Genomic DNA, 16,418 nt, shown 5'->3' with positions numbered 1-16,418 from the left:
TCTTGGACACCAGCCGGGACGCAGCAGACCGCCAACCCCCCCCCCCCCATCTGACACCCGCAGCGACACACCGACCCCTACGCTGGCCTCTGTTACGCTGGACCAAACGAGACCGCACCAACTAGCTCGGTCCAAAATGGACGTTAAGGTAAACAGCTATGCAATAAACTGCCTTTTTGACTCCGGGAGCACAGAGAGCTTCATCCACCCCGACACGGTGCGGCGTTGCTCTCTCCCAGTCCTGCCTGCGCACCAGCGGATTTCTGTGGCCTCCGAGTCCCAGTCAGTGGACATTGGCGGCTACTGCGTGGTGACACTAGTAGTAGACGGGACTGTATTCAATAATTTTAAACTCCTGGTCATGCCCCGACCTCTGCGCTGCCGTCCTACTGGGGTTGGATTTCCAGTGCCACCTCAAAAGTGTTACGATGGCGTACGGTGGCCCCCTCCCCCCACTCACAGTCCACAGCCAGCAGCCTCCAAATTGCCCGCCGCGCACCAGATGCAACCTCTCCACACTCAGAGTCCCACCCCCCCCACTGTTTGCTAACCTCACCCCCGACTGTAAGCCATCGCCACAAAGAGCAGGCGATACAGTGCCGGGGACAGGGTTTTCATCAAAACCGAAGTGGAGCGACTCCTGAAGGAGGGGATTATTGAGGGCAGCTCCAGCCCCTGGCGAGCCCAGGTTGTGGTCGTTAAGACCGGCGAAAACAACGCCTGGCCATCGACTACAGCCAAACAATAAACCGCTACACCCCTGCTGGACGCCTACCCACTCCCCGCATAGCTGACATGGTCAACCAGATCGCGCAGTACCGCGTCTTTTCGAACATTGACCTGAAATCAGCGTACCACCAGCTCCCATCCGCCCTGAAGACCGCCAGTATACTGCTTTTGAGGCAAACGGCCGCCTCTATCACTTCCTTAGGGTTCCCTTCGGCGTTACCAACGGGGTCTCCGTCTTCCAAAGGGAGATGGACCGGATGGTCAATCAAAACGCGCTGCAGGCCACCTTCCCTTAGCTGGACAATGTGACCATCTGCGGCCATGACTTGCAGGACCATGACGCAAACCTCGAGAAATTCCTCCGCACCGCCCAACTCCTGAACCTGACATATAACAAGGAGAAGTGCATATTCCGCACAGACCGCCTCGCCATCCTTGGCTGTGTTGTGGAACACTGGGTCATCGGTCCCGACCCGGACCGGATGCGTCCCCTTATGGAACTCCCACTGCCTAAAAGCCCTGAAGAGGTGCCTAGGGTTTTTTTCCTACTGCGCTCAGTGGGTCCCCTACTATGCAGACAAAGCCCGTCCGCTGATCAAATCCACCTCTTTTCCCCTGATGGCAGAGGCCCGCTCGGCCTTCCACCACATCAAGGAGGACATTGCCAAAGCCACCATGCACGCAGTGGACGAATCCATCCCCTTCCAGGTGGAAAGCGATGCGTCCGACTTCGCTCTGGCCGCCACCCTTAATCAGGCGGGGAGACCTGTGGCATTCTTCTCACGAACCCTCCAGGGCCCGGAGACCAGACGCTCCGCGGTCGAGAAGGAGGCCCAGGCTATTGTGGAGGCTGTGCGTCATTGGAGGCACTACCTGGCCGGAAAAACGATTTACCCTGCTCACTGACCAGCGTTCAGTTGCTTTTATATTCAACAACAAGCAGAGGGGCAAAATCAAAAATGACAAGATCTTGAGGTGGAGAATAAGATCTTGAGGTGGAGAATCGAACTTTCCACCTACAACTACGAGATCTTGTACCGGCCTGGGAAGCTCAATGAACCCCCAGATGCCCTATCGCGTGGCACCTGCGCCAGCGCGCAGATCGATAGGCTGAGGGCCCTCCACAATGACCTCTGCCACCCGGGGCTCATCGTTTATGAGTGACGAACTCCGCCAGTACCTGCTCGCTAGGGGTATAGCCACAAGCAGGACCACCAGTTACAACCCCCGGGGGAACGGACAGGTGGAAAGAGAGAATGCGACAGTTTGGAAGGCCGCCCTACTAGCCTTAAAGTCTAGGGGCCTTCCGACCTCCCGCTGGCAGGAGGTGCTCCCCGATGCGCTCCACTCGATTCGGTCACTGCTCTGCAATGCCACCCCTCACGAGAAAATGTTTGTCTTCCCAAGGAAGTCCACATCGGGGACATCGTTACCGCCATGGCTGACGTCCCCAGGGCCGGTACTACTGAGAAGACACGTGAGGGCCAATAAAACGGACCCCCTGGTCGAGAGGGTCGACCTCCTCCACGCCAATCCCCAGTATGCTTACATTGCGTACCCGGACGGGCGGGAGGACACAGTCTCCATACGAGACCTCGCACCCTCGGGGACCGCTGTAACCCACTACCCATTACCACCCCCCCCCCCCCCCCCCACGAGCCGATATCCAACCCCAGCAGCCGGCTCGCCTTGGACCGCCACCCACGAGGACTACACTCCAGGGCCCCAGCCTACACGGGACGCGACGCCGGAAGCTCCACCACCCCTGCCGTCGCCCGTCGATCACAGCGGCAGACAAGACCTCTGGAGAGACTCCAATACACGAACTTTTAAATACACTTCACCCCGCCGGACTCATTTTTAAACAAGGGGTGAATGTGGTAAACCACTGTTATACCTGTCTGTAGAGGTACGTGTATTCCACTAGGTACAGGTCTGGACATGCCTCGGCTGACTCGTCCCACTATTCCAGGTATATAAGTGACTACCTCCCAGTCCCTTAGTATTCTGGACGGGTCGACCACTCGAGACTAGACCTTCATTCTTTAGTTAATAAAAGCCTGATTGTTACTCGCTCAACCTCAGTCTTTTGAGTAATTGATGGCGCATCACTCGCTCTCTTCCCCCCCCCCCCCCAATCGCTCGCTCTCTTCTTCCCCCCCCCCAGTCGCTCGCTCTCTTCCCCCCCCCCCCCGTCGCTCTCTCTCTTCCCCCGCCCCCCCCAGTCGCTCGCTCTCTTCCCCCCCCCCCAGTCGCTCGCTCTCTTCCCCCCCCCCCAGTCGCTCGCTCTCTTCCCCCCCAGTCGCTCGCTCTCTTCCCCCCCCCCAGCCGCTCGCTCTCTTCCCCCCCCCAGCCGCTCGCTCTCTTCCCCCCAGCCGCTCGCTCTCTTCCCCCCCAGCCGCTCGCTCTCTTCCCCCCCCCAGTCCTCGCTCTCTTCCCCCCCCCCAGTCGCTCGCTCTCTTCCCCCCCCAGTCGCTCGCTCTCTTCCCCCCCCAGTCGCTCGCTCTCTTCCCCCCCCAGTCGCTCGCTCTCTTCCCCCCCCCAGTCGCTCGCTCTCTTCCCCCCCCCAGTCGCTCGCTCTCTTCCCCCCCCAGTCGCTCGCTCTCTTCCCCCCCCAGTCGCTCGCTCTCTTCCCCCCCCAGTCGCTCGCTCTCTTCCCCCCCCAGTCGCTCGCTCTCTTCCCCCCCCAGTCGCTCGCTCTCTTCCCCCCCCAGTCGCTCGCTCTCTTCCCCCCCAGTCGCTCGCTCTCTTCCCCCCAGTCGCTCGCTCTCTTCCCCCCCCAGTCGCTCGCTCTCTTCCCCCCCCAGTCGCTCGCTCTCTTCCCCCCCCAGTCGCTCGCTCTCTTCCCCCCCCAGTCGCTCGCTCTCTTCCCCCCCCAGTCGCTCGCTCTCTTCCCCCCCCAGTCGCTCGCTCTCTTCCCCCCCCAGTCGCTCGCTCTCTTCCCCCCCCAGTCGCTCGCTCTCTTCCCCCCCAGTCGCTCGCTCTCTTCCCCCCCCAGTCGCTCGCTCTCTTCCCCCCCCAGTCGCTCGCTCTCTTCCCCCCCCAGTCGCTCGCTCTCTTCCCCCCCCAGTCGCTCGCTCTCTTCCCCCCCAGTCGCTCGCTCTCTTTCCCCCCCCCCCAGTCGCTCGCTCTCTTCCCCCCCCCCAGTCGCTCGCTCTCTTCCCCCCCCCCAGTCGCTCGCTCTCTTCCCCCCCCAGTCGCTCGCTCTCTTCCCCCTCAGTCGCTCGCTCTCTTCCCCCCCAGTCGCTCGCTCTCTTCCCCCCCAGTCGCTCGCTCTCTTCCCCCCCAGTCGCTCGCTCTCTTCCCCCCCAGTCGCTCGCTCTCTTCCCCCCCAGTCGCTCGCTCTCTTCCCCCCCAGTCGCTCGCTCTCTTCCCCCCAGTCGCTCGCTCTCTTCCCCCCAGTCGCTCGCTCTCTTCCCCCCCAGTCGCTCGCTCTCTTCCCCCCCAGTCGCTCGCTCTCTTCCCCCCAGTCGCTCGCTCTCTTCCCCCCCAGTCGCTCGCTCTCTTCCCCCCCCAGTCGCTCGCTCTCTTCCCCCCCAGTCGCTCGCTCTCTTCCCCCCCAGTCGCTCGCTCTCTTCCCCCCCAGTCGCTCGCTCTCTTCCCCCCCAGTCGCTCGCTCTCTTCCCCCCCAGTCGCTCGCTCTCTTCCCCCCCAGTCGCTCGCTCTCTTCCCCCCCAGTCGCTCGCTCTCTTCCCCCCCAGTCGCTCGCTCTCTTCCCCCCCAGTCGCTCGCTCTCTTCCCCCCCAGTCGCTCGCTCTCTTCCCCCCCAGTCGCTCGCTCTCTTCCCCCCCAGTCGCTCGCTCTCTTCCCCCCCAGTCGCTCGCTCTCTTCCCCCCCAGTCGCTCGCTCTCTTCCCCCCCAGTCGCTCGCTCTCTTCCCCCCCAGTCGCTCGCTCTCTTCCCCCCCAGTCGCTCGCTCTCTTCCCCCCCAGTCGCTCGCTCTCTTCCCCCCCAGTCGCTCGCTCTCTTCCCCCCCCAGTCGCTCGCTCTCTTCCCCCCCAGTCGCTCGCTCTCTTCCCCCCCAGTCGCTCGCTCTCTTCCCCCCCCAGTCGCTCGCTCTCTTCCCCCCCAGTCGCTCGCTCTCTTCCCCCCCAGTCGCTCGCTCTCTTCCCCCCCAGTCGCTCGCTCTCTTCCCCCCCAGTCGCTCGCTCTCTTCCCCCCCAGTCGCTCGCTCTCTTCCCCCCCAGTCGCTCGCTCTCTTCCCCCCCAGTCGCTCGCTCTCTTCCCCCCCAGTCGCTCGCTCTCTTCCCCCCCAGTCGCTCGCTCTCTTCCCCCCCAGTCGCTCGCTCTCTTTCCCCCCAGTCGCTCGCTCTCTTCCCCCCCCCCCCCGTCGCTCGCTCTCTTCCCCCCCCCCCAGTCGCTCGCTCTCTTCCCCCCCCAGTCGCTCGCTCTCTTCCCCCCCCAGTCGCTCGCTCTCTTCCCCCCCAGTCGCTCGCTCTCTTCCCCCCCCCCAGTCGCTCGCTCTCTTCCCCCCCCAGTCGCTCGCTCTCTTCCCCCCCCCCAGTAGCTCGCTCTCTTCCCCCCCCAGTCGCTCGCTCTCTTCCCCCCCAGTCGCTCGCTCTCTTCCCCCCCCAGTCGCTCGCTCTCTTCCCCCCCCAGTCGCTCGCTCTCTTCCCCCCCCAGTCGCTCGCTCTCTTCCCCCCCCAGTCGCTCGCTCTCTTCCCCCCCCCCAGTCGCTCGCTCTCTTCCCCCCCCAGTCGCTCGCTCTCTTCCCCCCCCCAGTCGCTCGCTCTCTTCCCCCCCCAGTCGCTCGCTCTCTTCCCCCCCCAGTCGCTCGCTCTCTTCCCCCCCCAGTCGCTCGCTCTCTTCCCCCCCCAGTCGCTCGCTCTCTTCCCCCCCCCAGTCGCTCGCTCTCTTCCCCCCCCAGTCGCTCGCTCTCTTCCCCCCCCAGTCGCTCGCTCTCTTCCCCCCCAGTCGCTCGCTCTCTTCCCCCCCAGTCGCTCGCTCTCTTCCCCCCCCAGTCGCTCGCTCTCTTCCCCCCCCAGTCGCTCGCTCTCTTCCCCCCCAGTCGCTCGCTCTCTTCCCCCCCCAGTCGCTCGCTCTCTTCCCCCCCCAGTCGCTCGCTCTCTTCCCCCCCCCAGTCGCTCGCTCTCTTCCCCCCCCAGTCGCTCGCTCTCTTCCCCCCCCAGTCGCTCGCTCTCTTCCCCCCCCAGTCGCTCGCTCTCTTCCCCCCCCAGTCGCTCGCTCTCTTCCCCCCCCAGTCGCTCGCTCTCTTCCCCCCCCAGTCGCTCGCTCTCTTCCCCCCCCAGTCGCTCGCTCTCTTCCCCCCCCAGTCGCTCGCTCTCTTCCCCCCCCAGTCGCTCGCTCTCTTCCCCCCCCAGTCGCTCGCTCTCTTCCCCCCCCAGTCGCTCGCTCTCTTCCCCCCCCAGTCGCTCGCTCTCTTCCCCCCCCAGTCGCTCGCTCTCTTCCCCCCCCAGTCGCTCGCTCTCTTCCCCCCCCAGTCGCTCGCTCTCTTCCCCCCCAGTCGCTCGCTCTCTTCCCCCCCCAGTCGCTCGCTCTCTTCCCCCCCCAGTCGCTCGCTCTCTTCCCCCCCAGTCGCTCGCTCTCTTCCCCCCCCAGTCGCTCGCTCTCTTCCCCCCCCAGTCGCTCGCTCTCTTCCCCCCCAGTCGCTCGCTCTCTTCCCCCCCCAGTCGCTCGCTCTCTTCCCCCCCCAGTCGCTCGCTCTCTTCCCCCCCCAGTCGCTCGCTCTCTTCCCCCCCCAGTCGCTCGCTCTCTTCCCCCCCAGTCGCTCGCTCTCTTCCCCCCCCAGTCGCTCGCTCTCTTCCCCCCCCAGTCGCTCGCTCTCTTCCCCCCCCAGTCGCTCGCTCTCTTCCCCCCCCAGTCGCTCGCTCTCTTCCCCCCCAGTCGCTCGCTCTCTTCCCCCCCAGTCGCTCGCTCTCTTCCCCCCCAGTCGCTCGCTCTCTTCCCCCCCCAGTCGCTCGCTCTCTTCCCCCCCCAGTCGCTCGCTCTCTTCCCCCCCCAGTCGCTCGCTCTCTTCCCCCCCCAGTCGCTCGCTCTCTTCCCCCCCCAGTCGCTCGCTCTCTTCCCCCCCCAGTCGCTCGCTCTCTTCCCCCCCCAGTCGCTCGCTCTCTTCCCCCCCCAGTCGCTCGCTCTCTTCCCCCCCCCAGTCGCTCGCTCTCTTCCCCCCCCCAGTCGCTCGCTCTCTTCCCCCCCCAGTCGCTCGCTCTCTTCCCCCCCCCAGTCGCTCGCTCTCTTCCCCCCCCAGTCGCTCGCTCTCTTCCCCCCCCAGTCGCTCGCTCTCTTCCCCCCCCAGTCGCTCGCTCTCTTCCCCCCCCAGTCGCTCGCTCTCTTCCCCCCCCAGTCGCTCGCTCTCTTCCCCCCCAGTCGCTCGCTCTCTTCCCCCCCAGTCGCTCGCTCTCTTCCCCCCCAGTCGCTCGCTCTCTTCCCCCCCAGTCGCTCGCTCTCTTCCCCCCCAGTCGCTCGCTCTCTTCCCCCCCAGTCGCTCGCTCTCTTCCCCCCAGTCGCTCGCTCTCTTCCCCCCCAGTCGCTCGCTCTCTTCCCCCCAGTCGCTCTCCCCAGTCGCTCGCTCTCTTCCCCCCCAGTCGCTCGCTCTCTTCCCCCCCAGTCGCTCGCTCTCTTCCCCCCCAGTCGCTCGCTCTCTTCCCCCCCAGTCGCTCGCTCTCTTCCCCCCCCAGTCGCTCGCTCTCTTCCCCCCCAGTCGCTCGCTCTCTTCCCCCCCCAGTCGCTCGCTCTCTTCGCCCCCCCAGTCGCTCGCTCTCTTCGCCCCCCCCAGTCGCTCGCTCTCTTCGCCCCCCCAGTCGCTCGCTCTCTTCGCCCCCCAGTCGCTCGCTCTCTTCGCCCCCCCAGTCGCTCGCTCTCTTCGCCCCCCCAGTCGCTCGCTCTCTTCGCCCCCCCAGTCGCTCGCTCTCTTCGCCCCCCCAGTCGCTCGCTCTCTTCGCCCCCCCAGTCGCTCGCTCTCTTCGCCCCCCCAGTCGCTCGCTCTCTTCGCCCCCCCAGTCGCTCGCTCTCTTCGCCCCCCCAGTCGCTCGCTCTCTTCGCCCCCCCAGTCGCTCGCTCTCTTCGCCCCCCCAGTCGCTCGCTCTCTTCGCCCCCCCAGTCGCTCGCTCTCTTCGCCCCCCCAGTCGCTCGCTCTCTTCGCCCCCCCAGTCGCTCGCTCTCTTCGCCCCCCCAGTCGCTCGCTCTCTTCGCCCCCCCAGTCGCTCGCTCTCTTCGCCCCCCCAGTCGCTCGCTCTCTTCGCCCCCCCAGTCGCTCGCTCTCTTCGCCCCCCCAGTCGCTCGCTCTCTTCGCCCCCCCAGTCGCTCGCTCTCTTCGCCCCCCCAGTCGCTCGCTCTCTTCGCCCCCCCAGTCGCTCGCTCTCTTCGCCCCCCCAGTCGCTCGCTCTCTTCGCCCCCCCAGTCGCTCGCTCTCTTCGCCCCCCCAGTCGCTCGCTCTCTTCGCCCCCCAGTCGCTCGCTCTCTTCGCCCCCCCAGTCGCTCGCTCTCTTCGCCCCCCCAGTCGCTCGCTCTCTTCGCCCCCCCAGTCGCTCGCTCTCTTCGCCCCCCCAGTCGCTCGCTCTCTTCGCCCCCCCAGTCGCTCGCTCTCTTCGCCCCCCCAGTCGCTCGCTCTCTTCGCCCCCCCAGTCGCTCGCTCTCTTCGCCCCCCCAGTCGCTCGCTCTCTTCGCCCCCCCCAGTCGCTCGCTCTCTTCGCCCCCCCCAGTCGCTCGCTCTCTTCGCCCCCCCAGTCGCTCGCTCTCTTCGCCCCCCCCAGTCGCTCGCTCTCTTCGCCCCCCCCAGTCGCTCGCTCTCTTCGCCCCCCCAGTCGCTCGCTCTCTTCGCCCCCCCCAGTCGCTCGCTCTCTTCGCCCCCCCCAGTCGCTCGCTCTCTTCGCCCCCCCCCAGTCGCTCGCTCTCTTCGCCCCCCCCCAGTCGCTCGCTCTCTTCGCCCCCCCAGTCGCTCGCTCTCTTCGCCCCCCCCAGTCGCTCGCTCTCTTCGCCCCCCCCAGTCGCTCGCTCTCTTCGCCCCCCCCAGTCGCTCGCTCTCTTCGCCCCCCCCAGTCGCTCGCTCTCTTCGCCCCCCCCAGTCGCTCGCTCTCTTCGCCCCCCCCAGTCGCTCGCTCTCTTCGCCCCCCCCAGTCGCTCGCTCTCTTCGCCCCCCCCAGTCGCTCGCTCTCTTCGCCCCCCCCAGTCGCTCGCTCTCTTCGCCCCCCCAGTCGCTCGCTCTCTTCGCCCCCCCAGTCGCTCGCTCTCTTCGCCCCCCCAGTCGCTCGCTCTCTTCGCCCCCCCAGTCGCTCGCTCTCTTCGCCCCCCCAGTCGCTCGCTCTCTTCGCCCCCCCAGTCGCTCGCTCTCTTCGCCCCCCCAGTCGCTCGCTCTCTTCGCCCCCCCAGTCGCTCGCTCTCTTCGCCCCCCCAGTCGCTCGCTCTCTTCGCCCCCCCCAGTCGCTCGCTCTCTTCGCCCCCCCAGTCGCTCGCTCTCTTCGCCCCCCCAGTCGCTCGCTCTCTTCGCCCCCCCAGTCGCTCGCTCTCTTCGCCCCCCCAGTCGCTCGCTCTCTTCGCCCCCCCAGTCGCTCGCTCTCTTCGCCCCCCCAGTCGCTCGCTCTCTTCGCCCCCCCAGTCGCTCGCTCTCTTCGCCCCCCCAGTCGCTCGCTCTCTTCGCCCCCCCAGTCGCTCGCTCTCTTCGCCCCCCCAGTCGCTCGCTCTCTTCGCCCCCCCAGTCGCTCGCTCTCTTCGCCCCCCCAGTCGCTCGCTCTCTTCGCCCCCCCCCAGTCGCTCGCTCTCTTCGCCCCCCCCCCCCCAGTCGCTCGCTCTCTTCGCCCCCCCCCCCCCCAGTCGCTCGCTCTCTTCGCCCCCCCCCCAGTCGCTCGCTCTCTTCGCCCCCCCCCCAGTCGCTCGCTCTCTTTCCGCCCCCCCCCCCCCCCCCAGTCGCTCGCTCTCTTTCGGCCCCCCCCCCCAGTCGCTCGCTCTCCCTCTCTTCCAACAACAACATGCCCTCGAAAAAGCCTCGGCACCGCCGGGCACTCAAGCTAGTTCAGTATAAAACATATGTTAGCTAATTTCTAGATTAAATCTCGCTCATTTTAAAAAAAAAAAAAACTTTCATCTGTCATTTTCCTTTCCCATAACAATAGTCTTAATTTATTGTGTGGATATAATCTTTATGGAGCATATGAAGCCATTCACTTGTACTTTGAAATTATATGTTGTATTTTATGAATGCTTACTTTAAACCTCCTGAGGATTTTGTAATTATTCACAATCTACCAACTTGCTCAAAGTGGGTGTTGGGCTCTTTATTATACTCTGGCAGTCTTCTATTATTTAATAAAAGTGATATCTAGTCGCAAAAAGCATCTTTCTGCATTAACTTTGAATTTTTTTTGCGAGATTAATGAGGAAGATCTATGCTAGTAAAGTTGGTTGCGTTCCTAAGCCTATTGGCATGTTCAAGTTCTGTTTTAACTTGTGTAGGAATTGTTACAGTGGCTGCACATTTTAATCTTTTTATTTTTAAAGTGATTCACCCACATCCCATGGAGAAGACATTCAGAGTAGCTGTTCGAAAAATAAACATTTAGAGGACACAATGGAAGCTGAGGCACCTGAGGTAAAACGACTGAAATTTGAGAAAGATAATGAGGAGGCAGATGAGCCTGTACATTCCGAAAGTTCTTCAGAAATGCCTGAAGAAATTGAGAACACAGGAAAGCAGGAAGAAGCCAAAGACGAGAGTGAATGGACTGATCCGGCTAATGTAGATAAACAAGGTACCTTCCTGAATATATACAGTAGGACTATAGTCAGCTAGAATCACCTTTCAGAAGCAAATTTGCTGTGTCATTCTACTGATAGGAAAGTGACAGTGCAGCTTGATGGGCATCTCAGCAATTTCAGTCTTCAGTACGCTAAAGTCAAGTGAGAAATGTAGAACTAGGATTACACCTTGAAAGTACAGGCCAGACTTCAGGAAGTAATCTTGCACCACTTTGGCTTTACATTAGAATCAGTACAACTACAGCCTAGTGAGAAGCCAAGATAAAAATATTAAACTTGTATTTAATTAATTTTTATTTTGAAAACCCATGTGTTCTCATTCTCTTCTAACATTAAAATGTAACAGGCTAGCAAGCAAAGCTCTCTGCATGTTAGCTTGCACACAATACAAACATACAAAATTGACGGGCAGAAAAAGACCAGCTGGTCCATTTAGCCTGTCCAACACCATGATGGCCGGACCATCATGGCAGAACACTTCTTCCCACCCCTGCAGCCATGTAATATCCTGGGAGAGAGAAAAACAAATTAGGGAGTTCTTTTTCCCTCTGGTCATCAATCAGGCGTGGCCATGCAGTGCACTCGACAAGTGTTGGTCTAAGAGCAGTACTTGTAGTATAATGGTCTTGAACACAAAATTGGTGCACTTAGCCCATTCAGTCAGTTACATTTAATCCAGCTCTCTGGATTCCTTTGTCTTCCTATATCATCTCCAACTTTCTCGATAGTGAATACACAAGACACAACCTTAATAGCATTTACTTCGTAGTTCATCCATGAAGCTCATGAATGTTCTTGTAAAATCAGCACAGTAATATTCTAGCAATGCTGCTCTGCTTTTGTTTAAGTACAGGAAATAAACTGAGTTTTGAAACCTTTTGAATTTTTTGTTTAGTGTAGCATTGATGGTTTCTTAGTGATTTAAGCATCCACATTTGTTCCCTTGTGATGTGTGCAATAAATGGCAGGGATTCATAGCATCATAGATTCTTACAACGCAGAGGGAGGCCATTCGGCCCACCATGCCTGTGCCAGCTCTTTGAAAGAGCTATCCATTATCTCATTCCCCTGCTCTTCCCCCATAGTCCTGCATTTTCTTTTCTTTTCAAGTACATATCCAATTCCCTTTTGAAAGTTATTAGTGAATCTATTTCCACCACCCATTCAGGCAGTGGATTCCATTGTATGTTTTTTTAATGCAGTTAAATATTGAGGTATAAATTGCCTTTGTGTTCACTAACCTTAAGATCCACTAAATTCAACTGTTTTCTGCTTAAAATTCTAGTTAGTATACATTAATATTCAGAACTTCATTGATGACATCTGACTTCTCCAAGGCTTTTAATGCTTAAGCCACTGATAGATCCAAGGAATTGACTAGCTCCCAGGGTTGACCAGTGTGTAAACTTTCAATTCATGCATTGTAAAGATGAAACAAATAAATTAGTGCAGTTCTTGCGTGATTCTACTGGCTGTTGCCTACCATTTTGGAGGTGAAAGTACCATTTAAAAAAAAAGACATGGACTGACTAACCTGGCTTTTAAAGCCCCCTTTTTTTGGTAATGTATATGTTCCCATCTAATATTGCATTATCAAATTGTTATGGGTTCTTGGGCCTGAATTCACAAACATCTTAGGAATTTTACGTTCTTCTGAGCTACCAATAACTGCTTGTTCGCCAGCTGTCCACACCTATTCTGACGTGTAATCTATTTTTGCGTATCAAAACGTGAATCTTGTGAATAGATTCTTTTGATGTCGTGTCACAAATATATATACTAATCTCTTGGAAGTGCTGAAATTAATTTTTGAACAGTAATGCATGAAATCTCTTCCATACCAATTTGTTTTTCAATGGTTATGTCCACCTAATTGCAGTGGCTTCAATTTATCTTTTCCTTTAATTGAAAACTGGCAGTTGCGCAGCATTGGAGAAAAAGTGGCGCCTGATGGCATTTTGTTTATTTACAGAGTCCTCAAGCATACAAGTGAAAGCCATGTTTGAATCTGAGCAAGAGAAAGTTGATGTTTCATCTGAAAATGTCAAAACTTCAGATGAAAACCAAATGGACCAATCGGAGCCAACCAAGACATTAACTTCTGAAGCAAGTGAAATCAGTGAAAACACTGACGCTGTTAGTAACAGTGTGGACTGCAGTGATACAGAAAAACCAGATACACCTCCCGAAACTCCAGAGATGCCTTCTGAGAGTCCAATGGAGAACAGTGCAGATGCCACAGAAGAACCAATGGAACAGGACTAAATATTGAGATACTCTGTGCAGTATTTTCCATGAGGTGTTGATTTTACACTGTATAAAATTTTATGTAATAAAGTGGACCTTTGTTTTTCAGGAGAAGGAGGGACAAACCTTCTCCAAGAAATACCTGGAAGAGCTGTACTAGATGAGAACTGTGAAACCAGCTCCTTCAGGTCTCATCTACTGCTCCCATTTTTTTTTGTTTGGTCAAATCAGTGGTTTGTGTATAGATTTTTATTTAGAGAACGTTTTTAAACTGGAAAGTAAAACTATAATTGTCAAGTTATTTTGCAATTCATTGGACTAGGCCATTTACCATAGTTTTTTTTGTCTAGTTTTTAAACCTCAAAATTTAATTTCCTACATGGTCATTGTTTCAACATTTATTTAATACATATACTTTAAACAACAGGTTAAGACACATTCCAGGAAAAAACTCAAAACAATACATCACTTTCATTTACTTCTGATGTTCCTGCATTGATGGGATTCATTAATCAAAAGGGAGTGTGTGTTTCACATTAATGTGAAACAGCAAAGTTTAGGACTTGTTTCAAGATCAGTTTGTTTTGGTTGCAGAATAAATGCTTTTTTTGATTCACTGTTCAAGCAGGAAAAGGTGGGAGGCAGTCACTCAATTTATGCTCAGTGGTTCGAACATTGTGAATATTTGAGTAGGTTCCTTTCAGTTACATTTTTTGTAGCATGCGGACAGCATTGTTACACTTACACCACTGACTGCATTGATGAGCTACTGCAATTAACCTGTTAATTTAGTCTTGTGCCAGATCTTATGTACTGGTAATGCAATTTTAGGGGGTGCATTGAACCACCATGATTTGTACAAAATTTTGAAGTGAATGAGATATTTTTGAACATGCTACTACATTTTGACAGCCAGTGGTTGTACATTTTTGGAGATGAGAACTCAAAGCACAAATCTTAATCTGTACTTCTGATGTTTTCTGATTTCCAGCTTGTAAATTCAAAATCCTTTAACTAACTTTCAGTCACAATTACTGGCTGTCAAGTTTGTACTTGTTTCTGGCAACTGTACTTTTTGATATTTAGAATTTTTAAATTTCTGTAAGTAGATTTTGTAGATTGTAATTGTTCACTGCCTTTGTGAAACGTTATATAATTGTATAATTTGTGTGTAAACTGAATGCTTTGGCTTTCAATACAGTATTCATATAAAGCAATAAATGTTATATCTGGACACAGAGTCTGGAGATACACTCCAGTTCCCGTTGATAAAATTTGCACAGGTTTACCAGAGGCCATAATGACTGCACGTAACTGACAATCTGCAAGATTGACAGTTTTGTCTTTCCTGTGAATGTAGTATTTTGCACTTGTTAAAGTGAATGTTCTAAAGATATAGTTTTGTGGGATCTTAAATTCACTTTCTTATGAGAGAATTAACAGTCTACATCCTAACCAGTATGTAAAGTTTTTCAGGATGCATAAGCGCTGTAACATTGTTTCTCTTCAGTGCTGTGGTTGGGAAGAATATGCATCTTAAGTTGCTAATTAAACAATAGTTTTCACAAGTTTTTACCAATCTGATCAGCAAAAATGTTTTTGAATCTTAATCTTGTTGTCAATATCACTGGCTGAACTTTAGCAGTATAGGGGACTTGAATTTCCTCCTCTTTCTAGAGTACCCACTAATTCGGCTTGTAAAAGCCAAGTTCATGTTTCATGTACTTGGGTGTGGGGAAGAAGGGCAAATTTCTTGAAATCTTTACTGCACCAGCGTGACTTACAACCTAGCTCTTCATCTGTGTAACATTTGAACTGCTTATTCCACAGCCTGGTTTTCAGTCAGCTGAGTACTTGTGATCCAGTTGAGCAGAAAACCCGGGTTGAGGAATTGGTTGTGTTCTTAAATTGTAAATGTGACAAAACAAACTATGGAAGATGGCAGAAGAAAGGTGGATGAAGGTTGAAATTAACGTTTCCCACCCCCACCTCCTCCTTCCCACCAGAAAGTTTGTCCATTTTTTGCTTTGAAGGAAGAAATTCAATTTGTACGGACAGTAATGTTGCCCAACATTATTATTGGAAAAGATTCTAAATGAGAATTTCTCTCACCTTCGAGAAGCTTTTAATTAGTAACTCAAATGTATAATGCTAATTCTATCTTAGAATTTTATAGTACATATGGTGGTAATTCAGCCAATTATGCCTGTGCTGGCTCTCAGAGCAGTCCACTTAGTCTCATTTCCCTACCTCTACCCAATCCACTTTTACATTTTTCTTTTCAAATATATGTCAACTGCCCTTTTTAAAAACTGTTAGATTCTGCTTCCATCTGTGCTGGCTTAATTTACCCAGTGGTCTTTGCGTGACTATTGGTTTATTTTGTAGCTTAGCCTCCGAAGCTTACCCGCTACCATTGTTGGGCTGGCTAGTCTGCAGCTACCCAACTTCTAGCTTTTTTTTTCATGTTTGCAAGAATAAATTTTCATGACTTGCCTGCAGTCAAATTTATGTTAATTTCAATTTCATAGATCCTTTTCCTGTTTTTGCTTACACCTGATGGACATGGGGATAAGATATTCAGACTCTCAAAAAAGGCCACTTGTTTAATTCTGAGGCTAGTTATGTGATCAGATCAGACCAAATTTATCTTGCTTTCAATATTGGCCTGTAATTTGCTGAAGAAAGCTGCCCACAGATCTTGTGATCTTTGTGGCGAAAACGTTAGCTTTCTCAACATGAAATTGATTGTAGCACTGGTATCCCCAGCGCAATGCAGCAGTGGCGTCATCAAGCTGTTGGCAGCCAATCACACCGAAGAATTCTCAGACAGCAAACCAGAAAATAAAAGGCACTGATTATCTGCACTTTTTAAAAATGTTAGTGAAATTAAGATTGGGACATACACATGGGGTTAAGGTAGAAGCTGAAATATCAACAAACTTAAAAATATATTTAAAAAATCTAGTAATTTTTAATCAGAGAAACTCAACATTCCACAAATATAAAATTAGTTTTTCTGGGACAGAATGGTGGTTTAGCAGTCAATAACAACAAGTATTTATATAGCGCCTTTAACATAGTAAAACATCCCAAGGCGCTGCACAGGAGTATTTTTAGACACAAAATTTGACACCAATCCACAAGGATAAATTAGGGCAGGTGACCAAAAGCTTGGTCAAAGAGGTAGGTTTTAAGGAGCGTCTTAAAGGAGGAAAGAGAGGTAGCGAGGCGGACAGATTTAGGCAGGGAATCCCAGAGCTTAGGGCCTTGGCAACAGAAGGCACGGCCACCAAAGGTTGAGCGATTATAATCTGTCAAAAGCCCCAGTTACACCTATTCCAACCAGGCTTAACATTTAATGGGGTGTTTAACAGCAATATTAGTGTGGAAAAGCTTACGTTTTTAATCAATTTTACTGATTGCCGGCTATGAGGTGGGGGGGTGGGGTCCACAGCGCAGCCTGTGTCGGAGCAGTGAATGACTGACCGCAACTTCAGGATTTCCTCGGTTAGCTACGCATGTGTTAAATCCTGAACTTACGGACAGTTTCTGAGGAGTAATGATGGCGAATGCTGATATTTTGCCGTCATTACCACAGCAAAATCTGAGCCTTAGTGTATTTGAAGTATTGGTGAATGTGAAAACATGAAATTTGGGTGAGGGTGTTGTTCACTTGAATTCATGTATTTAGTCTATTTATTTTGAGGTTGGGTAATGAAGAATAATGGATAG

General features: G+C 54.9%; 1 protein-coding gene across 4 annotated transcripts in view; it reads left to right on the top strand.

Annotated features, from left to right (window-relative positions):
- ppp4r2b (protein phosphatase 4, regulatory subunit 2b) overlaps positions 1-14,254 on the top strand; it is an 88,220-nt gene extending 73,966 nt beyond the window's left edge. For all 4 annotated transcript variants that reach the window (XM_086001425.1, XM_086001423.1, XM_086001426.1 and 1 more), the window contains 2 exons: positions 10,179-10,429; positions 12,409-14,254. In XM_086001425.1, the coding sequence (XP_085857551.1) occupies positions 10,179-10,429; positions 12,409-12,701 (544 nt within the window). In that variant the 3' untranslated portion in view covers positions 12,702-14,254. The remainder of the gene's footprint in view (positions 1-10,178; positions 10,430-12,408) is intronic.
- The last annotated feature ends 2,164 nt before the right edge of the window (positions 14,255-16,418 follow it).

The sequence above is a fragment of the Somniosus microcephalus genome, chromosome 11 (genome assembly GCF_052327205.1).
Source record: "Somniosus microcephalus isolate GS21.2 chromosome 11, FLI_Smic_1.0, whole genome shotgun sequence".
In the NCBI taxonomy this organism is placed as follows: Eukaryota; Metazoa; Chordata; class Chondrichthyes; order Squaliformes; family Somniosidae; genus Somniosus; species Somniosus microcephalus.
The sequence above is the reverse complement of the archived record's forward strand: the minus strand, read 5'-3'. Positions and strand labels throughout refer to the sequence as shown.